General features: G+C 35.7%; 1 protein-coding gene across 7 annotated transcripts in view; it reads right to left on the bottom strand.

Moving 5' to 3' along the window:
- DACH2 (dachshund family transcription factor 2) overlaps positions 1 to 25,302 on the bottom strand; it is a 471,032-nt gene that overhangs the window by 125,603 nt on the left and 320,127 nt on the right. For all 7 annotated transcript variants that reach the window (XM_070257182.1, XM_005614311.4, XM_014729012.3 and 4 more), the window contains one exon: positions 18,706 to 18,837. In XM_070257182.1, coding sequence (XP_070113283.1) covers positions 18,706 to 18,837 — 132 coding nt within the window. The remainder of the gene's footprint in view (positions 1 to 18,705; positions 18,838 to 25,302) is intronic.

Genomic DNA, 25,302 nt, shown 5'->3' with positions numbered 1-25,302 from the left:
ACTTGCCACGCCTAATGCCTAAATTTTCCTGTACTAATGCTCCCATAACTAAGGCAAAGCTTATCTTTCAAATTGGAAGTGATTCAAAATAATCCACTGATCAGAACTGCCATGACTGACTGTTTGCAGTAGTAAATCACAGCAACAAATTTAATGTTTTCCTTTGAATGTTTTAAGTTGAATCTCATTACAGAATTGCTCATTATAAGCATTTTATCTTTAAGTATACGTCCCTGTAGGCTGTTTAGAAGACAAAACAATGTTAGTTATACAATTTCCATTTACTGTGTATTTATTTTGGACTTTGCAGGAAAATGCAATTCTTTGTTTTTATTGACAAAAGAATCTTTGTCAATAATGAAGACAGATCTAGAGTTGTAGTATGTCCTACAGTATAGTAATCCCCAGGACTCTCAGTATCATGTATAGAATACAATGGCACACTACATAATCAGCATTCAGTACATATTTATCGGGTACCTACTATGTGTTAGGAATATCTGTTAAAGTTGATATAATTGATCTATCCTTTATATATTTATCATGCCAACATTACATGAGACATTATTCTAGGCTAATGAATATAAACAGGGAAACTAGACAATCATCATGTTGCTAAATACATATATGGAGCTTCCTAGCACTTCAGAATGAAGCAGCTAGAATTCCTACAGTTAATTTGTACATTTGAGTTCAAAAAGGTCATTTTACTAGCCCTTATAGCTAAGAGATTATGTGTAAAAATAAGAAAGAAATTGATTTTAAAAAGTAGGAAAAGAAAATCTAATGAAAACCTCCAATACAAATATGTTGGTGTTTGCAACATATAGCAACAGGGGAGGTAAAGTGCACATGCCTTGTTTTTAATCTTAAGAAACAAGGATTTTATAATTGTTGCTTTGTCACTGATATGATCTTTGATTCCTTTTGCAAGGAAATAGTAGGGAACCCAGTGATGGTCCTATGTTTCATGAAAAAAAAAATACTGGTTATCACAGCAAATAGATTCTGTTCACCATCATTGAATTGAAATCTATTCCATTGCTTTACAATGTGAGCAGAGTCATGAACTCACGGTTTAGGGACATTTCCATTCTAATTACATTGTGTTCTTACCCATTATGAAGTCACCAAAATCTATTAACCTGTCTATTGATGGAACCATATGCGTTCTCTATTTAATTTCTTCACAATGAGTTATTTTGCCGTGGAAGAATGTTGGCTTTCGAGTTAAAAGTAATGTATTTGATGATATACTGTTTGAACTTAGCCAAATCTCTGCGCCTCTTTGGGCTTTGGTTTCTTCAACTGTCAAAAAGGGATAATGATAATAGTAGCCCTACTTTACAGGATTTTTGTGATAAAGGGAATAATAGGGGTGAAACTGCTTTATAAACTAAACTGCTAGACAAATCTGAGCCTCCAAGGAAATGACCCACAATATTTTTTCTCTTTTTCCAAGTCTTGGATCTACTAAGGAGAGTCCAACACATGAATTAGAAAGCAAAGGAAGGCAATAACACCTAAATTGCTCATCAAATACTTTTAAGTACGTACTAATCAAAATCCCCAAGAAAGGGCCCGAGCATTCTTACCACCACAAATGGCAATAACACGTGTGTTTTGAAGGGAAGATGAAAGCTCTCCATAATATATCTAATTTCTTTGTACATCTTTTTGTGGCTCCTGGAGGCCATTAGCATTAAATATAAAAATATCTAAGACCTACAAACATTACTAAATCTTTAGTGACCAGAATGATTTGTAACAGTAGCATTTACTGACGATGAAGAAGGTCATGCGCAGAACAGCTGTTGCATTCAGTCTGTCCACTCTTTAAATTCTTTGTTTAAATCTAAAATTGTGCTTTAAAAGACAATATTAATTATTTTTTATAATCATACTAACGTATAACACATGCTTCAGTGATATGATCTCTGTCACTTAATTAAACTTCTCTACCTAGTCTTTGCAATAACATTCAAAGATCATTATCAGGAACAAAGCAACAAATCTAAAACCCTTGTTTCCTAAAATTAAAAACAAGGTGCGTGCACTTTCCTCCCCCCACTGCAATATATTGAAAGTAACATTAAACTATTTGGATTGGAAGTTTTTATTAGATCTTATTTTCCTCCTTTTTAAAATCAATTTCTTTGTTCCTTGCACACATCTCCTGTCAATAAAATGAAAAATGATATAGATTTAGGAGGATAGTGGTCTCAATGTAGCATCTCTCATATTATTATTCCAGTATCATCTGTTACAAAGTAAGACCAATTCCCACATCTAATTACAAACAGGATTTCAGAGTCATTAAACAAAATACATTTCCATTAGTGCTGCTGTAAGAAGATAGGGGAAAAAATGAAGATTAGTTCATGCTGCACCTCTGTTTTTCAAGCTTTGAAGATTTAGACCTCTGTACTCACAGACCATAAATTTGTAGAAGATCAGCAAGGTGATAGACATGTGAAAACGATTCATTCTAAACAGTTTAACCGCGCTACTTGCATTTTGTCATTAGATTTTGTTGCACTGCATTTAGTTCGTGTAGCAAATATAGCAAGAAACTGAAAGGCTCCTTTCCTATTAGTTGGCAGGTGCCTGAGGGTATTTCCTTGTGCTCTACAAAGACGTGTTCCTTAGACTTCAAAGTAAATTTGGTACAACAAAGCTTCCATATTAAAACAGATTACTTGCAAGTAGGTAATTTTGATTCAATGAGACAAAGTTATTATTATTTTCTTTTTTTTTTGCTGTTAAAACACAGTGCCAGTTCTTAGAATGCAAGGAAGGTTACAGACCAGATAAATCAAGTAAAGGAGATCATGCAATATGCCTAAATGGCTGAAATACAAACTAAGAGGTATATATTTTCCTTCAATGAGTGCATGCAGTTCCCATTAACGTTAATGCTTCCAGGGAAGACTATACCGGGAAGCACTGCTGAAGGACTGAGGTACACAATCTAATGCACTTTATTTAGTTACAACTTTTGTTATGGAAAAGTCTGTTGGGTCGTCCAAAGAGAGCTTTACAGGGTTGCTGTTCACAGTATGTTAAGCCATAGAGCTCATGGAGATCAGAGCTATTCTGAACTGAAGGAAGATAAACGCAATTGATTTGGTTTTACAGGCAAAGGAGAGAGAAGGCTTCTCACTGGGGTTTTTTTTTTAACTCTTTCAAGAACAACGACAAACCCAATTCTTCTTCCAGTATATATTATATTAATGCATTTACCCTTTTACTGTGGGGAAAGGGTGTTTTTTGACCAGGGCCATTTTCTTTACCGTATACTCTTGAGATGCACTACATAGCGATTCAGTGTTTTCTAATATGAATGAACAAGATGTATTCTAGTTATGCTAGAATTCTAGAAAAGAAACAGAGAGTTGGGGCTGGCCCCGTGGCCCAGTGGTTAAGTTCGCGCGCTCCACTGCAGGCAGCCCAGTGTTTCGTCGGGTCGAATCCTGGGCGCGGACATGGCACTGCTCGTCAGACCACGCTGAGGCAGCGTCCCACATGCCACAACCAGAGGAAGCCACAACGAAGAATACACAACTATGTACCGGGGGGCTTTGGGGAGAAAAAGGAAAAAATAAAATCTTTAAAAAAAAAAAAAAAGAAACAGAGAGTTGACAATGAAACTGTATCTGGATTACTAGTTTTCTAAAATTAATTACAGGCAGTCTCTAAACCAAATGGCTTCCCTTACCTGTCTACAGAACACCTCTCTTGTCCCCTTCTGAAATTAGAGTGCCAGCAATAACCGCTCACCCTATGCACAAAGGTAGAATTCCCACAGCTGGAATTGTCCTTAAATGCCATCTAGTTCCAATTCCTCCTTTTACACATCAAAAAACGGAGGGTCAAGTACAGCAAGAGAATTGCTCAAGGTCTCACAGCTACTTCTTGGCAGAGGTGGTCCTGGAACCCAGATCTCCTAACATCTAATAACTGACTGGTTTACTCTGCGACTTTCTAATTTAATGTCAAATGCACCCTCTTAATTGTCCTCATTCTCAAATTATCCTGGCAGTTCTTGCTTCTTGCTTGAGGGCAGGGCTTCAGCCTTATCAGATGTAATCCAGTAGCCTGCGATCAATACAACCACTTCATCAAGTGCGGTATGTACCAAATGCATTTTCAGAAATAAGTATAACAGATAATGATACCATCCAAAGTGGGAAATAATCAGGAAAACTTTGCCTAGGAGGGACATCTCTGTCTCTTCTTCGCTTTTCTCTTCCCTTTGCTCTCTCACACACAACTCCAGAAGCATTACTACAGTACATGAAATGCTCTTATTAATATACCTGGCAGTTAATTCCAAAGGTAGACATAGCTCAGAAGTGGAGTAAAAAAGAGGAAAAGGAGAGGATAGTTAGAAAATACCAAGAGACAAAGGAGCTAAGCAAAAGTGGTAATTTAGACCTAAGACCATTCCACAGGTAGATCGAAAATATTCATTTAGCTCCCTGAGTGTTTCGCTTATTGTGAATTTGTCAGTAGAAATAGCAGATAATGGTGCTGATGATTTTTTGAAAATAAAAAGGTGTAAATTGATGCTCCTCCCAAAGGAGTCATCTACATACTGCAAAACTCACAAGAACTAACGAAAAGAAAGTTTAACCATCTACATGCCAAAGTATGCACATCTCCCCCCATAGAAAGGCAAGGGGTCCAGGAAACAGGGAATAACATGTGTTCTATAAATTACTCCTATTAATTATTTCCAGTGGTAGCAATATCAGAAGGTTTATAATTTTCTACCAAAGTATGGTACAATTTTAAATTAGACTACCTCATTAGCAATTCAACTTCTACAATCTATCTGGACAGACTTTTCCAAAATATAGATGATAACTAAAATCTTATTTTTCTATTCTGTACCATTACTGCTAGTTAGCTAGTCATATGATTTTCCCTTCATTGACTATAAATTAGCAGCTAATAAGGAGTAGAAGATTTTTATTAACCTGTTTTCTGGTGGAGAGACAATTAAACACATAAATGCAAAGCCACTTACAGAGAAAAGTCGGGGTACAGCAGTAGCATAGAAAGCGCACTAGGCTCACTAGACAGAAGATTTTGTCTCTATTACCACTAATTTTCTCCTGTTAAACCATGTAATCTTAAGGAGGGCACTTGATTTGTTTGTATCTTTCTTTTCTCTTCCATGTAATAAGAAGAGTATTTGCCTCACAGGAGTAATAGAAGGACATCAGGAGGTCAAGAACTATATTTTGGCAATATGGTACTAGAGAGATGCCACCACTATGTATTCAATACAATTATTAAAAATTCTGATATGGGGCCAGCCCCGTGGTGTAGTGGTTGGGCTGGGAGTGTTCCACTTTGGTGGTCCAGGGTTCATGGGTTTGGATCCCAGGCGTGGACCTACACTGCTCATCAGTCATGCTGTAGCAGTGACCCACAGGAAAAACAGAGGAAGACTGGCACAGATGTTAGCTCAGGGCTAATCTTTCTCAAGGAAAAAAAGAGAAAGATTGGCAACAGATGTTAGCTCAGGGCGAATCTTCCTCACACACACACACAAAAAGCTGATATGTATAGTACCTTGTATACTCATTTTTATATTAGTATAGCGTAAAACTTTCCATGTATGTAAATGGTATGCTAGTGTGGTTAAAGCACTAAAACAAAGTGTATCCTCCCATTTTTTGAGAGGAAAATGCTTAAGAAAATACTTTTTTCATGGGATAAATGTGTAAAAATAATATCTACCTTAACAACTCCAAAACACCCCTGGGAAACCTGCACAGCACTCACAAAGATGAAAAAGTCTTTCTTTAGTCTTGTCATCTTTACTCCAACACTAGACATTTTGCTTTTTTAGAATAAAAGACCTACCTCTTTTGCCTTTTGAAGCACTTGAAAATTTAAAAGAGAAAAATTCAAAAGTGCTGACCGCGTAATAGCTGACTATTCATGGCGGGTGTAGACATGAAAGGTTACAATATGGATCTGTGCCTACGCATTTCTTTTCAACTTGAGCATCCTCCTCCTGCTTCTGCTAACTCGGCAATCATGCAGCTGACAGATTTCTGGTTTTTTTTAAATAATGCATGGGCTTTTCTTTTAACATGTCAGTGCAAAAGTATCAATTCTGCCCCAGTGTCATTCGTGATGCTGATTTGACTTGACAGCATTCCATTAAACCAATGAGTTTTTCCCCTCCTGATGGTTCTTTAAATATTCCTCTGAGTGATGTATTTGTGGTTTTTTAAACAGATTGTGAAGGATGTTTGCATTTATGAGAAAACTCCATGGCAGGTACAGTCGGAAAAAAGGCACAACAACAATAGAACTTTATAACAGGACACTTTTCTCCATTCTCTTGATTCCTCAAACATCACCACTCCTCCCTCGCTCCCCAAAAAAGGTCTATACTCGAAATATTTGAACTTTGTAAGGAAATACCACTGCAGTATTTAATACTGCTTGATATCTCTTTTGGAAAAACACATTTATTAAATCATGCATTTTAACTTCAGAGTCTACACAAGGAAAACAAATGCTTTGTTCCTCTCTCAGTGCTTTATGGGAGCAGGTATGATCTCGAGTACAATGCATTGATGTTCCATTGATTATATCCCAGCAAGATGAAGCGGTCTAAAAGCCAGAAAGTTTGAAGGGAAGAGCATTTGTGCTCTATTTTTACAATGAGGTATATATTTTTTATAGAAGCTACTGTCCCATAAAATGCAAGCCTTGAGCATCTGGAGAAAAGAACTTTTGCCTCCTGGTTAAAAAATGATTTAGATGCAAATAAGTCCTGGGGGTTTCTAGAGGTTTCTCTGCACATTTCTGCAAGCCGTTTAAGATAAATATTGGGATCTTATAATGATCACCTAGAGGAGGCACTTGTAACCATTCATGACCCAGTTAGTGAGGCTTGATTCATAAAGAAAAAGAAACCTGATCTGAGAATGCATTAGGTAAAGTAGACATGGACTCAATTTGCACGTGGGGAATAATACCTGTGAAGTGACTTTCATTTTCGTGGCGAGAAAGGAACTTAGGCATCTTCAATAAAACTTAGAAATACCTTTCCTTAGGAAATGTTGTGGGTTCAGAAAAGAACAAGGTAAAATGTGAAACAGGCAGAGTAAGTGTTTGGGCTCCTAACCTTCAGTTCTCTTTTTTCCCTGTTGTACACAATCTCTATCCCTTAGGCTTTGCCCAGGGAAGTCCCTCCTCTCATCAGCACCAACTCTCACACTTTCATTCACACTATGATGTAAACAACTAATAAGTGTGAAAATTTTAATACCCTGGGGAGCTTTGAAATGAACTTCATACTTTGCATTAGACATGTACTAGGAGAGTTAGCAATGGCAGAAACACCGTGATTTCCCAGAGTCCACGAAATCATCTTACTTACAGATAAGGCCAGCTCTGATCAAGTGTCTTATATTACTTGATTAATTGAATGTAACTTTGCTAAAGGAAACATGCTCTTTGGAAATCCATGCCCAATCAACTTCTCTCAGTAAGTCAGAAACCAAAACTCTCACACATGAGTGAAATCAATATTTCCTACAGTGGGTTAAGTTTCCATGTTGAGTTTCTACCCTGAGACTCAGTGGCCTTAATTGAGATTTCTAGAAAATTTCTCCAACTATATTCTTCTTTTATTCCCAGAGAGCTACTGATTTTCACTGTGTGTACTCAGGTTTTTTTTCCCTTCACCTCATATTTTACTGCTTAATTACTTATTAAGAAAATTTAAGAAGAAATATATTGAGAGTATTTTGATAAATAACTACTTATCTTATGTGTAAGCATTATCCTTTTATCATTAACATGATATATGTGTTTATACACAGATAAAGAATATATGTATGTGTGTAATACGTAAATATAAATACGTGTGTGTGTAATTTTTGGTCTAATAATTTCGTTGAAATGGCTCCTATTTAACTGCTTTAAGGTTTAAGATTAAGGTCTAACTCTCCATAATAAGCAGAGAGAGAAAGGAAAAGCCCTAAGAGGACATAACTGAATCCATGAACAATGTATCTTAAGATATTTCAGCCAGTGACAAACACCCAATTCAGGGTTTCTTCTTGTCTTGTACTTGTATTTGTTCTATTTTTGCAGGAGAGTCTTGCACAACCCTCCCCCCACCCCTGGAGCCAAAAAGGCATGCCTTTATCCCTGCTGGTAGGACTCTTCCCACCCTTCTTTGGCTAACTTTTTTCCCTCTGAACAATCTTACCTCCACCCATGACCTGTACCGAGGGTTAGAGTGCCAGGCTAATTTTAGGAGGTTTGTATTGGTTTTGATGACGATACTGTTATGATGATCCCTTTGTGGTATTATTTATTTCCCTGTTGTATACTGATATACTCTAAGCTTTAGAAAAGTCAGAGGTCAATTCCTCTCTCCCTACATCAACCGAACTATCAGATTTCACTTCTTAAATTCTCTTTAAAGCCACAACCTTTGCTCTTCTTAACATTCTTGGGGGCACTGGAGTTTCTGCTACTCAGCAGGATCAGCTTGCCTCTAAAAAGGGGAATTACAACGTTGGAATGTCACAAAATTTGCACAACAAAGACCATAGAGTGCAGAGTACCTAGGAAATGCAGGACAAATTAAAATCTAAGTTTTGAAACCAATTTGTGCATATATAACCTGCAAATTTTACTTTGAGAATGTAAAATGTTGTAGCCACTTCGGAAAACAGTTTGGCTTTTCTTCAAAATGTTTCTCACTCATAAGTAGAAGATAAAAACGACAAAAAAACACAAAACATAGCATTGGAGATTGGACTGGTGGTTACCATTGGGGAAGCGGGGAGGGGGGAGGGCAAAAGGGGTGATTAGGGTCACATGTGAGGGGATGCACTATAATTAGTGTTCGGGTGGTGAACATGATGTAATGTATACAGAATTCGAAATATGATGTACATTCGAAAAAAATAAAAATTAAAAATAAATAAATAAAAAAATAAAAGAATAAAAAAAAAACAAAAAAAAATGTTAAACACAGAGTTACCATTTGACCAAGCAATTCCATTTCTAGGTATATACCCAAGAGAAATGAAAACATATGTTCACTAAAAACTTGCACATGAACATTGATAGCAACATTACTTATAATGGGCAAAAAGTGGAAACAACCCAAACGTCTATCAACAGATGAATGGTGAAACAAAATGTAGTATATTCACATGATGGAATATTATTCAGGCATTAAACGGAATGAAATACTGATAAATGCTACAACATGGATGAACCTTGAAAACATTATGTCAAGTTAAAGAAGTCAGATCTAAGAGGTCACATATTGTAAGATTCTATTTATATGAAGTGTCTAAAATAGGCAAATCCATAGAGACAGTACAACGCATGGGTAGATTAGTGATTCCCAGGGGTTGGGGGTTGGGGGGAAATGGGGAGTGACTCTTAATGGATATGAGAATTTTTTTGAAGATGATTAAAAATTTCTGAAATTAGGTAACGATGATAGTTGCACAAATCTGTGAGTATACTAAAACCACCGAATTGTATACTTTAAAAGGGCGAATTGTGTGGTATGTGAATTATATTTTAATAAAAAATTCATTTTGCATCAACCTGGATGGACCTTGAGGGCATTACGTTAAGTGAAATAAGTTAGATGGCAAAAGACAAATACTGTACGATCTCACATATATGCGGAATATAAAACAAACAGACAAACAAAAAGCTGAGCTCACAGATACAGAGAACAGATTGGTGGTTGCCAGAGGCAAGGAGTGAGGGATGGGCAAAACAGGGGAAGGGGGTCAAAAGGCACAAACTTTCAGTTATAAAATAAATAAGTCATGGGGATGTAGTGTACAGCATGGTGACTATAGTTCATAACTCTGTATTGCATATCTGAAAGTTTCTGAGAGAATAAATCTTAAAAGTTCTCATCACAAGAAAAAAATTTTTTATAAGTATGTATGGTGACAGATATTACAGATATGTATGGTGATCAGATTTATTGTGGTGATCATTGTGTAATATATGCAAATGTTGAATCTTTATGTTGTACATCTGTATCCATACATCTATATTAGTATCAAACTAATATAGTGCTATATGTTAATTATATCTCAATTTAAAAAAGGTTAGATAAGTTTTCTAGTTCCAAAGTGCAGAAAAAAGTATTTGCACTTGATAAACTAATGTTAATTTGAGTGACAAAATAAGAAACTTTCTGAACATTTGCTTTCAAAATTTTTTCTGTATAATAAAAGCTGCTTTTGCAAGACGAAAACAAAGACAAAAAAATTCACTTTGGATGTTAGAAAACCTTTAAACTTTCCAATAAAGACACAAGTATTTATTGAACTTGGGTTTAGTGCATGCAATAGGTTCACTGCATACACTGGTCATATTCATACTGCAGTATTGATGATAACCAAGTGTCATGGAACCATAGAGAATTAGAGTTTAGAAAAAATAGTGACTATTTCCAAGTCCTCTACACTAATACGTTTACTAAATGTGAACATTTATTAAATATGGAAGAATATTTAATGAGCCCAACTCCACATAAAACTTTATGCATATTAAACTTCCCTTTATAATGAAACTAGAAACACACATGACAATGCATAATGACTATTATTTTAATTTTTAGATACACATATACTCAAGAGATAGATAAATGCTGTAAATCAGCTTTTGAAATCTGCACTGTAATAAGCAAGTTGAAGTTTTTGTCAAATTCCAATAAATTCACAAATGACCTATTTTAAAATGATAAAATAGACCAGTAGTTTATTGTAAACCCCATTTACGAACATAGTCTCCCAGATAGCACATATATGACAACTCATTTGCAATAATGTCTACAAAGGTTTTAGAGACAGGAACTAAAATTCTATTTTTCTTGATCCAGTTTAACAATCATTGCTTACATTTTCCTTTTCTATTATTTTTCACCTGCTTGCATTTAATCTGTAAGGAAAACATGTGTTTCCTAGAAGATACTGCAAATCAATTTGCAAATACCTTGAAGAGGACAGTATGCTGGGTAACACCCAGCATGGCTTCCTAAAGATCAAGTCTTGTCAGACGAATCTAATCTCCTTCTGTGACAGAATGACAGCCTAAGAAATAGAGGGGAAGCAGTAGATGTAATTTATTTTGACTTTATCAAGGTTTTTGAGACCAGTGTGAACAATTGGCTCATCAATAAACTGTGAAAATCCAAGCAGGTCACACACCTGGAGAGAGTTCCCAGGAGGCAGGAGAGGGGCACTCAAAGTGGTCAGCCATGGATCAACGTCAGTTTGGGGCGACAATACAAAATATCTCTGAGATCCCAAGGGCAGGTAAACATTTATATCAGTGCCCTGAACATGGACATAGGTAAATTTTGATCAGGTGACGCTAGCCTAAACCTTCTGATGATGGGTTCAGAACCTGAAGTGACATCACTAAATGGAAGGCTCAATAAGAAATAGGTGGTATGGAATGTCAGAGCACCAGATTCAGGAGAGTACTCATTAGGTGAAAACAATACAAACGGATGATGGGGACAGAAAGATGATCTTCAAGAACCATAGAAATGAAGATTATAATTCAAAGGCAATAACGATTATCTCAAACACCTTTATTGTAACTAAGGCACAAAGAGAGGAGAGGACTTGTTCAAAATCACAGTAGAAAACTGTAGCAGAACTAGGTATTTAGAATTAATGTACAAAAACACAGAAATGCTAAAGGAGCATAACACATAGGAACCAAGACAGTAGATCCAACACTGGTTAGCTCCTTCCTCAGAAGTGGAGTTCCGCCCCTTGGTCTAACGATGGTCTAGTTAGGGGCAGGAGGAAGCTGGAGTATTAACAAGCAAGACACAGAATGATTATAGGTTGGCAAATAAGATCAATAAAGAAAGATCACATCATTTCAGATTATTTATTGTGAAGAAAAGATAATGCTTAGGCTTAACGTGGAGGTGTTTTTACACAAACTGCCTTAATAACACTGATAAAACAAGAAGTTCTTAATCCTCTACATGAGTAAGCTATTAAGAGTAGACAAAATAAATAATCCCCCATTAGTGAGAGTTGCTTATTCCTGGAATAAGTTTTCAGAAGAGTCTTTAAAAATACAATGGGTTCTCCTGACTTACGTTCCTTTTTAAGGGGCCGTAGGCACAGAAGAAAGATGGACAGAGTGATAAAAGTTTACAATTCTATGGGAAAAGCTGTCTAAAACAGTTCTTGGTACCAGGATCTAATAAAAACAAGCATGCCTCACTTGATTCTCTAGAAACATCTTGTTCCGTATCTAACGAGGTGTTTGGATAACATAAAGAAAAAAGGTAACCTTGGGATTTTCCAATTGAATTTTGTAAGTTAATCAACCATATATACTTTAGTTCTTTCCACTATAAACTATATTTTCTAAAAGGTAAAATACTCAACATCTGCTCAGAAGCTAAACACAAAAGTCAGAACAAGCAGGGACTCAGAGGATAAAGATTTACATGGTTATCATCTTGGATTCTCCAGAGGAAGTCATTGTGCTCGGTTCTCCCTGAAATAAGCAATGCAGTTGAAAAATACTCCATTTGTTTCTACAAGTAAATGGGCGACCCTTGAAGTCTTTGCTGTAGTTAAAAAAAAAAAAAAGACCTGCTGCTGTATAACTATATTTCTGATTTGACAGCTACAATTATAATCGTTCAGGCGTCTATTTCCCACAAACTCTCCACAGCCATAACCTTTAGTGATTAATTATAAAGCTCCAGGAGCAATAGTACACAGACTAATTTCCTAAAACAATAAAAGACAGAATTTCTCATTTGGAGCTAAATGAAACACGAACAGGTTGTTATTCATGCTGAAATCTTGATGCAGAGTCATGGTGCAGCCATTAAAGGAGCTATTAAACAAAACCTCGAATCAAAGAAACTATAGGTCTGTCTTCAAAAGAGAAAATGCTGTTCTTGCCTAAGAATCTCCCAACTTCTATGTTTGCTTTTCCTTTTCAAGTCTAATGTTCTTAATTTTATTTTCTTCCTTTCCTGCCTCTACTCTCATAGAATCATCCAAAAATATCAGTTTTAAACAGGAGGAGATATAAGAATTCAGGGAAGGAAAATTCCTATTCGCTTACATTCAAACATCTCAACTAAATTCAGGCTTCCTGTCCTGCTTGTTTCAGGATATGTCAATAGATTTGAAAATTACTTTAAGTCATGGAACATGTGCTCTTTGGCTATCCTGATTGGTTTTTTGAAGAACAAAATGTGCAATGGCTGATCTCATACTCTCTACGAAAATGTTACATGTCTGTACATTTTCCTGTTGAGTTTAAGTTATGGAGAAGATGATGTTTCACTCCATATTTTGCCAAAACCTATCACAAATGAAAAACCAGGACTTCCACAATGAAATGCCAAGAATCAAGTGGGTAATAGGGGTTGGGATAAGAAGTTATGAGAGAAGTGCAGAGAAAATAAAATGTGAATCTTTTTTAAACGACAAGTTAGGTAAATATATTAACCTCAACACAGAATTTTAATTGAACATTTAATACATTTTTACAGCTGCCATACTTTGCCTCTTGGGGATTTAACAACTAATAACAATGATAAAATTGAATAGCAATCCTGCCACAATATAGCATTTAAAATAGAGCATGCTCCTTCTGAAATTGAAAAAAGTCTCCTTTTTTTGAGTTTCCTGGCTATACAGATGATTGTGAAAATGGCTTATAAGAGCCAAAAATCTTTCTCTGAAGAGAAACATTCACACGACCACAGATAAATGGGATGAAGAAAGATTATTCATTTCTATTTACAATTTTACCTTATAAAAATAAATGCTGCCCATAAAGTGAAAAATAAGAAACATTCACTCAGATTGATTTGAGAGCTGAGATCTGTCATTGAGCTTATACTTAAAAAATGATGGAAAGTTCTAAAATTTTTCATCATTTGGAATATTTATAGGTTTAGCATATTTTTAAGGCTCAATTAATTGGACCCAGTTTCAGAACTCCAAAAATTTCTTTTCTATGCCACACTTGATTTAGGAGAAAGATAACGTCATGAAAGAAAACCTATCAGAGATATAGTCGAAATAGTAAAGCCCACAGTAGATCCTGAGGTCAGGTCAAGTCTGACCCGAGGTCCAGTATCTATCTTGTAAATAGAACTTTGGTCAGTCTAAATTAAGGACAATCTCCTTTATCAGCTGCATCTCCATCTCCAGGCTTATTGATTGAGACTTAATATTAAGGAAAGAAATTCCATTATATACCTTAGACCATACTGGAAAATCAATTCAAACATGGGAGGCATAATGTTATAGCAGAAAGACCAGTGCCACCTCTTTCGTTACTTAGCTTTGTGACCACAAATAAGTCAATTTCTTACCCTCCGCATATCATCTGTAGTATGAAGGGGTTGTACTTAATTATTTCAAGTCACTTAGATCTCTAAAATGTAATTTTAGAAATAATTGTCAATAAGATTGTAAACAAGTGCTTAATAATTAACCTAAGAATGCAATTAATCAAAATTTTCTAGTTATCAAACATAATATTTCCTCAAGCCAAATCCTCAACTATTACTTAACTCCTAGAGACAGGCTGAGAGCTCTGAGAACCGCTATTTGAAAACTACTGCCCTGGGGAATCAACTGTACAGTCTCCCTAACATCATTCAAAGCCATCCATTTTATCATTTTCACTTTCACATCCTTCAAAGACCAGTTCAAATGTCACATCCTACACTTAAATTCCTTCTTGATTCTTATTCAGAAGAAATTTCCTCTTTCTCTATATTCTTACAGTACTCTGTTCCTCTCATTGCTTTTACCACAGTCCATGAGTATAGTCATTTATATATTGAATCATTTTTTATTTTCTTCTCCTAGATCATACACATTTGAAAACCAATGATTTTATCTTTTCATAGTGTCAACATATTGCCTTTTTTATTGCTGGAATATTGCCCATTGTGGATGAAAACTGAATTTAGTTAAGAATCATATTCAAGAATTACTCTCATCTCTGATGTGGCTTATTAATAGTCACTAGCCACAAGGCTTATTTCATTCACATACTGGACCTTAATGGGACATCTAATATTTGCTAGTCACTTCAACTATACTACTGGAATTCTGTGTAACCAAAGCTGAAATAACCACATTACATCATAATCTAATGCTCAGCCTCTAGGTAACCACACAAACTATATAAAACATTCAATATGTTTTTCTCATATGATACCTCACAACCCACTTGATTGAATATTATTACTGCCTTGACTGATTCTCCTTTGCCTGATTGAATCTCGTACCTATCTTATAAATAGAGCGTTAGTGATTCTCCGATATCTAGCTTTTCTTTTGTTTGAATGTCTGATTTCCCATTTCTACTTGAACCAAAAACATTCTGGAAGACCATGCCCATAAACAGTAATCAGATCCTAAATGCTGTTAACTGATATCTCCCTTGTCAACACCATGTGATTTTTTTCCCTCATTTTGTTAATTTTTTATAACACATTGATTTATTTGCATATGTTAAAACAACCTTGCATCCCAGGGATAAATACCTCTTGGTCATCTATGACCCATTCAATGTACTGTTAAATTTTGTTTGATAGTATTTTATTGAGAATTCATGTATCTATATTCATCAGGGATATTGGCCTTTTATTTTTTCTGGTAGTATCCTTGTCTGGCATTTTTATCAGTGTAATGCTGGACTTGTAAAATGAGTTTGGAAGTGTTCCCTCCTCTTCAATTTTTGGAAGAGTTTGAGAAGGATTAGAGTTAATTCTTCTTTGCATGTTTGGTAGAATTCACCAGATAAATCATCTGGACCTGGGCTCTTTGTTGTTGGGAAGTTTTTTTTTTTTTTTAACGGCTTTATAATTTTTTAATGCTTTTTTGTCCCTTAATAGTTACATACCATGAAATGCACAAATCTTATCACTCAATGAATCTTATTCAATGAGATTGGACAATGCACATACCTGTGTAACCCAAACCTCTATCAAGACACAGAACATTTCTATTAGCCCAGAAATTTCCCTCATGCCAGTCAATTCCCTCCTCCACCCTACCTCCAGAGGCAAGCACTGCTCTTTTTTCCACCATAGATTAGTTTGACCTGTTCTAGAATGTCACATATGTTGGGGAGTTTGTGATTACTGATTCAATTTCCTTAGTAGAAATTAATCTATTCATGCTTTCTATTTCCTCTTGATTCAGTTTTGGTAGTTGTATATTTCTAGGAATTCATCTTTTTTTTTAGGTTATCCAGTTTGTTGGTGTATAATTGTGTCTAATAGTCCTTTGTGAACCTTTATATTTCGGAGGCATCATTGTAATGCTTTCTGTTTCATTTCTGATTATATGTATTTGAGTCGTCTCTCTTTTTTCCCTAGTCTAGTTAAGGATTTGTTGATTTCGTTTGTCTTTTTGAAAAATCAACTCAGTTTTATTGATTTTTTCTATTTTTTAATTCTCCATTTGATTTGTTTCTGCTATAATCTTTATTATTTCCTTCCTTCTGCCAACTCTGGGCTTAGTTTGTTCTTCTTTCTTCTAGTTCCTTGAAGTGTAAAATTAGATTGTTTATTTGAGATTTTTCTTCTTTTCTAACATAGGCACTTATCACTATAAACTTCCCTCTTAATAATACTTTTGCTGCCTCCCATAGTCTTGGTAGGTTTTGTTTTCATTTGTCTAGAGATACTTTTTAAACTCCCTCTTGATTTCCTCTTTGACTCAATAGTTGTTCAAGGGATTATTGTTTATTTTCCATGTATTCATAAATGTTCCCATTTTCTTGCTGTTATTGATTTCCAGTTTCATTACATTGTGGTCAAAAAGGGTACTTGCTATGATTTCAATCTTTATAATTTTGTAAAGACTTGTTTTGTGACAGGTTTTCTTCTTACCTGCCCCTTAACTGCCTAAGAGAATTCAGATGAAAAAACTTGTCTCAGGAAGCAAGCTGTCACCTTAGCATAACATGTTACCAAACAGCATTGAAGAGGAGGAAGACCGTAGAAAGAGAAACACTTTGGACTTAATCAGACATGGGATTGAAACAGCTCTGCCACTTACTAGCTTTACAACTATGGAAAAAGCTGAACCACTCTATGCCTGTTTCCTGATCTGCAAAATGGGCATATTGAAAATGCCTTTTTTTCTAGGAATTTGGTAAGAGTTAAATGAGTTAACATGGGAGATAGAAGATGAGTAAGTTCTGGGGATCTAATGCACAGCATTTTGATTAGAGTTAATAATACCATATTGTATACTCAAAAGTTGCTAAGAGAATAGATCTTAAATGTTCTCACCACAAAAAAGAAATGATAGTTTTGTGACATAATGAAGGTATTAGCTAACACTACAGTGGTAATCATATTGCAATATATAAGTGTATCAAATCAACACGTTGTATACATTAATCTTGCACAATGTTATATGTCATTTATAGCTCAAGAAGAAAATGTTTGGAACTAAAGGAAAAAAACCACAGGGGCTACTTGGTACATGGTAACTGGTAACTTCTTACTGTTATTATTATGCTTTGGCTTAGTGTTAATTTTAGTTTTGCCATTGTGTTGCTTCCAGTTACCATGAATCCAGTAAAAGTCTGCATTTTTTCATTGATTGCTTACTGTGAGTACTGGTTGAAGACCAATTCTCACTCTATAATTCACCATGAACTTTTCAATTTTAGATGAAGAGAGCTCCACTGTATTAAATTCAGACTAGTTTTTCATACTGATTTGATTCAATAATTTCCCTCTTTAATTCTCCTTTACTTTTCCCTCCAAAAGAAGGCCCCACTATGCTTGAACTAGCAGTGTAGAAGAAGAGAGATAAGGCTTCTACCAATCTGCTTGTCACATTATATTAAACTTAACTGCAGAGGTAGATTTGAAACTTATGGTTTCTAAGACCATCTTTGGTTGTCCCTTATTATTCACCACTAAAATTAAGCCATATTTATATATTTGATTATTTATTTATCCATTCATGTATGTTAATAGTTAAAATCCCGCCTACTTCCAAAAGACATCTGAGGGGTGATATTATGATCAAAGCCAAGGTACAATCATCACAGGGTAAAGGAGAAAAAACAAGAAGTCAGAAGCCAGGGGACATTCTACTCTACAGGCATCTTTCTTTTCTCTTCTCTTCTTCCATCTTTTTTTCTTTGCTTGCTCCTTGTTCTTCCTCTTTTCTTTAACCCCTGCTGATAATGCCTTGAGTCTGCCAGCACCTTCACTTAGCTAAGGAGGTGGTACTCCAGCTGGAGAGACTACAGCCCAGCCAAGGAGGATTCTCATAACCGCCTTTCAGTGTTAAATTACTTAGAGAAAGATGGAGTAAGAAGCCTGTGGTGAAACTGAAGAAGGCAGCCTTTACTAGGCAGAAGGTGCAATAGCTAGCACTCTACAAATTAGAATTCAATCCCACTGCAACAAGACAATGGAGATAACTCAATGCTTCCTGAAATTGGATTCTGACCTGTAATGGTTTTCTAGTTTCAATGTACAAGTTAGAGGGAGGGTTAAGCATTGTTCTGTGGTAATTTCTTATAATCAAAGTATACATATTATCCCCTCCTCCCCCCTCATCCCTCCTCTCTCTCATCCTGGAATAAATCAATAAGAGTCACCTGCCTTGGATTCCTGAAGACACTCACCTGTATTAGAATTAAGATCATCAGGCTCTGATTCGGTCCCATTTTGGCTTCCATTTCCCTGAAGAGTGTTCATAGCCATAAGCTTCATCTTCTGCAGCTTCATCGCCTCGGCCATTGCTGCAGCTGTTATACCTAAAACCAGAATCATTTCTTAATGTAATTGAAAGCTGGATACATTTCATACCAGGCCTACGCTACACAGCACAAGCCAAAAGTAAACCCAAGTCCAATTTGTGAATAATATTCTTTAACAAAGTAATTTTCAACTCCTGTAATTACTCCATCTTAAAACGGACAGTTTGAAAATCTAAAAAAAGCATTGAATGTGAGTCTGATCTCCAATTCAAGACAGAGAGAAACAGTAATATGAAAATTGTTTGAGAAATTCCAAAACTTTTACTAATGTGTTCTGCTGTCTGTTATGAGCTGCTGACAGTTGTTTTAGACAGAACTCTCCATGTACTAAATACCACCAAAAACAACAGTGTTGGAGGAAGCACTCTGAAATGCTAGAAGGAAACACTTTCTAGTTAATATTCTTGTTGGCACTTCTGCTAGATGATGGACTATCTTCCCTATGAGAGTCACCTTAGGTGAGGGAGAAAAAGACTTCAGGTAGTCTTTCTACCCTTTTACCATTCTCCTTTTACCTTTTACCTTCTCCTTCTACCATCCTTGTACAGTGAGGGATCAAATAAACGAAAGCATGGCAGGCCACCTGGGAAAGTGTGCCAGCCCCTGTAGCATAATTACATTATTGTGTATTACTATAAGGCTATTTTTTTAACTTCATATAATGGTGCAAAGAAGTAGGAATAACCCCCACTACCCCAAAAAAGTGAGTGCTTAAGTTTGAAATTCTTTCTTCTAGGAAGTCTATATCAGGCAGTATCATGAAAAATACAAGGAAACAGTACTAAAAATAGAACAATCCATACTCCAACAACGCCCCCCAAAAAGTCCAGTAAATTCAACTTAATTATTTTTAGATGGTGTCAAAATCCCTAACCATCTATTAGTGCACTGGTGCCACACGCCAAAATGAAAAAAACATCTGGCAGATTTGAAACAGTATTTTAGAATTCAGTGAAATCCATTCTCCCATGAAAATGCAAATCAAGGAAAAGAAGGCATATATTGGTTGTTGCAAAAAGAAAACATAACTGCTGTTATTAGAAGAATCTGATTCCAAGGGGTGAGGTGAGCCCTTATCGAAGGTGTAAGGGGAAGGAAGTACAGCCTAGAACATCTAACTGTGTATGTTTGGAAGAATCACTAATGTTCTAGTTTGTCACTCTGTGTTCTTTACAATGCATAGAAAGCTCAAAATGAAGCAAACTTTTCACCACACTAGCTTGTCCATGAATCATGGCAAAGAAAGGACCTGAAAGAAAATGGCTTTAGTCTCTGGATTGATGATACACATTTCTACATTTTCTAGATCCTTCCAGAGATTTTCTTTCCATATTTAGCTTTATTGAATTCCAATCCTCCAAATGACCTATTCAGCATCCAAGGGTAATGCTGGGCAGAAAATATGATGGCAAGGATTTAAACAAACAGACCCCACTTAGGACAGCCAGGGCTGAGTGCCTCATAACCAAAAGTATATCAGGAAAATTTCCAGAATTTATATCAGCTCCTCTGACTAGCAATTAAGAATTGGATCCTGACTATGATAATTGTTGAATTACTCATTGTTTCATCATTGATAGTGTAAATTGTGGATTTTTGTGAACAATATATGGATTCTTACTCTGTGAAAAATAAAAATCAGCAAAATATCTTATAGACAAGAAATTCCATGCAAAATGTGTGTCTCATACAATGATACTGAGAGAATTAACGAATGAGTCCCAACATATTTTTAATTCACAGAAAAGATGGAAAATTTCAATATCCATGCATTCTTTCAAGTAAATGCTATCTGTCTGACATCACTGAAGAAAAAGTCAGTGAGCAAATACGGAAAGTAATATTAAGGTAGTAAAGAATCATAGTGTAATAGCACTACTAAGATATTTAGGAGCCATTCAGTTCAATCTCTTCACTTTGAAGATGAAGAAACAGTTTCACAGTGACCTGTCATAGGTCAGTTATTTGGGGGAAGATATGGAACAAAACCCAAGTTTCCCAATGAGACTAGATGTATTTGTTAAAGTACTGAAGTAGTTCAAACGTGAGTTAATGAAAATCTCTAAAACGATGTGATCCCCTTATCACTTACAGTCTCATATTGTTAGTTGTTCTCCTGTATCTCCTTACATTTGATTCAAAGTTAAGAGGCCTAGACACTAATTCATATATTTTATATGAACTTGTGGTCTATATTGCAGTGACTTTAAACTCATGAAACATTAAATCCTATTTGTTCAGTCTTTAGTACAGCACTTAAATATCTATATCTTCAGTAAAACCACAATCAAGCAAATGGAAAGCAGTGGAAAAACTGTTGTGGTTTATTTGACTGTTAATTAGAAATTTATCCTTTTATTCAACTGTTCAGTTAAATTCTTAACTTTAGGATGCTGCTCAGTGTAACACTGATGGATTTAAAACAGCAAATCATCCTCTGGCTCCAGGTTCTCAAAATACAGCCCTGGAATAGCACACAAAAAGAGCAAGCTGATTTAGAAGCTGCTAGTTAATTTTTACTTGGGAACCAAAATTTCAGCTTGCAACAGACAAGTAGAAAATGGTAAGTTTAATGAGAATGAAAAGATGCCTTTAAAACTGAAAGTGCTACAATTATAGAAAAGTAACTACATGAACATCTAGAAACACAAAAGTTGTGTTTTTCTGTCACTGAATCTGAAAATGGTAACTTTTACGTTATGTTCAAATTACATATATTTAACTGATTGAAATCAGCACCTTCCATTCTTGTTCACCTAATTTTATGATTGGCTCAATGTCTAGTCACTATAATATTGACCAACTCATAATGTACAGCCCTTATGGCAATTTACACTCACTTCTTAATCTAAAAGTCAACATAACAATATGAAAATTCCCAACTTATCATAATTTTATGTGTGTATATGTGTGTGATAGACTATTATTGTTAGTAAGTCTTGTGAAATTGATGAAGAAACCTCAACTAAATTGCAGTCGGGAAGGCCTGAAGGGGGAGCTCTCATGCCCTGTGATCAGCATACCCTATGGTCGTCAGTTACTCCAAGCAGGAAAAGACCTACCCTTACATCTCTGACAGAAGGTGTTTACTACTTTACTACTCAGCAGGAGGAAGGAAGATTCCTCTCTCCATCTGGCAACAGCTCAGTCAAGGAAAGAGTGTAGCACCCCAACCAATGGAAATCCTCTACTTGGTGGACTCCCATTTTCCTCCAATGGACTTTTTTGTTTATTACAGCCCCTCCCAACTCCCCTTTTTTCCCTATAAAAGCAAGCTCCCCGCCTTTGTTCTCCAGATGTGCCTATGGTCCACCATAGTCTGTATATCCCGAATTGCAATTCTTTTGGTTGTTCCCGAAGAAATTCATTTTTCAGGTAAAACAATTGGCCAATTTTACTTTTTGGATTGACAGTATACAAGCTTATTAGAGTGGTGAGAAAAATTCTTGAGTTATAAGAACTTTAATGAATATCTAAACCAACTCCTCCATTTTAGAAATGAAAAACTGAGTCCCAGAGAAGAAAAGTGAAGGACTTAATATAACACAGCTAGTTATGGTAGGGCTAGGATGAGAACGCGTGTCTCCTGACTTTTACTGCGAGTGCTCTGTCCACTAATTCCCACCTTCTTAATCTTGATTTTAATTTCTTTTAAAACTTTCTCAAATAGGGCCAGCCCCGTGGCTGAGTGGTTAAGTTCACGCGGTCTGCTTTGGTGGCCTTGGGTTTTGCTGATTCAGATCCTGGGCATGGACATAGTACCACACATCGGGCCAAGCTGAGGCAGCACCCCACACAGCACAACCTGAAGGACCTACAGCTAGAATATACAACTATGTACTGGGGGCTTTGGGGAGAAGAAGAAAAAACAAAAAGGAAGATTGGCAACAGATGTTAGCTCAGGTGCCAATCTTAAAAAAGAAAACTCTCTAAAATGGGCCTGCAGAGATGCATTATAGGTCACTGACCAGAACAAGGGAGAAACTGTGTCGTCTAACTTCCCAAGGCTTCAGTTTATGCATGTGTAAAATGAAGGAAATGAACGAAATGGTCGTTACACTCCTTTATGAAGTAATAATTCTGACTAGATTTACTTTGTCTTATACAGTTTTCTGAAACTCTGTGATTTTGTATTATCCATGCATGGTCTACAGCAAGATTTTTCTTGCACTCCTTTCTCATTAGTAAACAAGCATTAGACCTACGACTTTATAGTCCTCAAACTAGAAATGCAGTGGAAGAATCTGTAGTTTGAAGTAAAATTTACAATTAAAAAAACAAAAGTAGCGAATTTGGGTTCTCGACAGTGATCTGAACAAAAATTAAGGCAATTTTATAGTTTGCTAATTGGTTATACTGCCCATCCTTTCTTATTAATTTGAAAGCTTTTCTGCCAAACTGTGAACAAGTAAATTAACGAAAGGAGAGCTATGAGTAATCAAATCTTGAGGTTTACAATTAATTAAATGAAATGGTGAGTCAGTTCACTGCAATATGGTTTCATATTTTTAAAATAACGTAATTAAATTAACAAAGAGTTGCATTAATAATATCCCTCCAAAAATGGAAAGCAGTTTAGATCTGCCACATTATTTCACTCTAGCAGTCAAGTACTGTGTGTTGGCTTGTTTGTTATTTGCATTCAAAGCTACTTTGGGTCAAGTATGATGTACTAAAACATGAATAATGAAACATCTGGTGGTATGAAATGTTAATGCGATATACCACATTGAATCTAGTGGAAACAGTTTTGAAATTCCCTATAAATCAACTGAAAAATTGTAAATTTTTCCAAACAGAGGTGGTATTCAGGTTCATTTTCACGAGATGCTTATGCTGTAAACTCTGTTATTCAGAAAAATACTTGGACCCTAAAAGATTCAGGATGCAATTAAGGGGAAAGCCATAAAGATATAAGAATAGAAGAATGAAAGAACAGAAAAGCTAGGTGCAAGAAGTTACTGCCACCCAAATGAAGAGCAAATATTACAGTGACTCTTAGGAATCACCAATCATGGGTAGATACAAAATTAAAAATTACTCAGCTCAGCTCCATGGTTCTGAGGGAGAGGTTGACGAAACACAGCTATGAAAAGTTCTGAAAACAGTAGACAGCAGCTGCACTTGACTAGACATCAACAAAGCCATCAAATGATGTGGGCGCCAAGAAATCCACTATATTGGCATGGATATTTTGCACGCTTTGTTGAATTAAAGGTAGATATGAAAAGAGGATACACTCAATCTTTGCTGAAGTTCAATTTGACCTACAAAAACAACAGATTGGAAGATGTACAATAAAGCCTTGAATGGAGCCAGAGATAGGAAAACAACAATTAGTAAGGGTTGGCAAGGCCAGCAGCACAGCATAGAAAAGAGTGCAACAACTAAACCAGGAACCCAGGAGAAGGTTGGCTGCTGCTTTGAGCAAACTGCTGTCCTATCGCGAAAGCGCCTAACAAAATTCCAGGTTGCCAAGCAACTGCTTATTTTCCCGGAGACTCTTCTGAAAATGCATAATAGGCATTCAAAAGTTTGAAACTCTAATAATCTCTCCAAATGCTCCTATTACATCTAGTGTTAAATGATTAAAAGCAAGAAACTCCATATTGAACTTGTCTTATATCAACATTTTCCAAATTATGTTCCATTTGACTACTTGTTCCACAAAATATTAAAAGAGTTTGTTGAAAAAAAAATAGTGTAGGGGAGAAGGGCAAGGGAATTCCATGGCCAATTTAGGCAACACTCGGTTGAAAACGACAAATCTTATATAGCACTTATCATATCCCACACACTGTTTTAAGTTCTTTACATATATACTTATTTAATATGCACAAAAACTTTAAGACAGACGTACCATTACCATTTCCGTTTTCTAGATACAGAAACTGAGTCATAAAAACTGAATAACCTGTCTAATGTCACATAGCTAGTAAACCTTGAAGTTGCGGTTTAAACCCATGTACTTTTGGCTCCAGGTTTCTTTACTGTAGATCTTTTCAAAATTATAGTATGCTAATATTTATTATGATATTCCAAAAGAGTCATAGAGCACACCACATTTTCTAAACATATTGGATAATGGAACTTTCTTTCACGGAATACCTATTAATGGCTCTAAAGATACCAATACTCCATGGAACACAGTTTGAGAAATGTTGTTCCAAATCATTTTTTTAACTTGGTTGCAAGCTTAACTTTAACTACTTGGGCACTATTTTTTTCCTGTATTTGAATTTAAGCTATATATTGAGATATCAGGAATTCTCACAGTTTACACAAAGTTAACCACTCTCTTATTGAGTAATCATCAGTTATACTTGCCTTTGATGATATCATTTCAAATTGGAAATGTTACAGCTTTTTAAACGTAATCACTAAGAGAATTACTAATTATCTTGCTGGTACCTCTCAACAGACCATTTCTTATTTATGCAAATTTGAGCTATATGAACTCTT

This window comes from Equus caballus, chromosome X, assembly GCF_041296265.1.
Source record: "Equus caballus isolate H_3958 breed thoroughbred chromosome X, TB-T2T, whole genome shotgun sequence".
In the NCBI taxonomy this organism is placed as follows: Eukaryota; Metazoa; Chordata; class Mammalia; order Perissodactyla; family Equidae; genus Equus; species Equus caballus.
The sequence above is the reverse complement of the archived record's forward strand: the minus strand, read 5'-3'. Positions and strand labels throughout refer to the sequence as shown.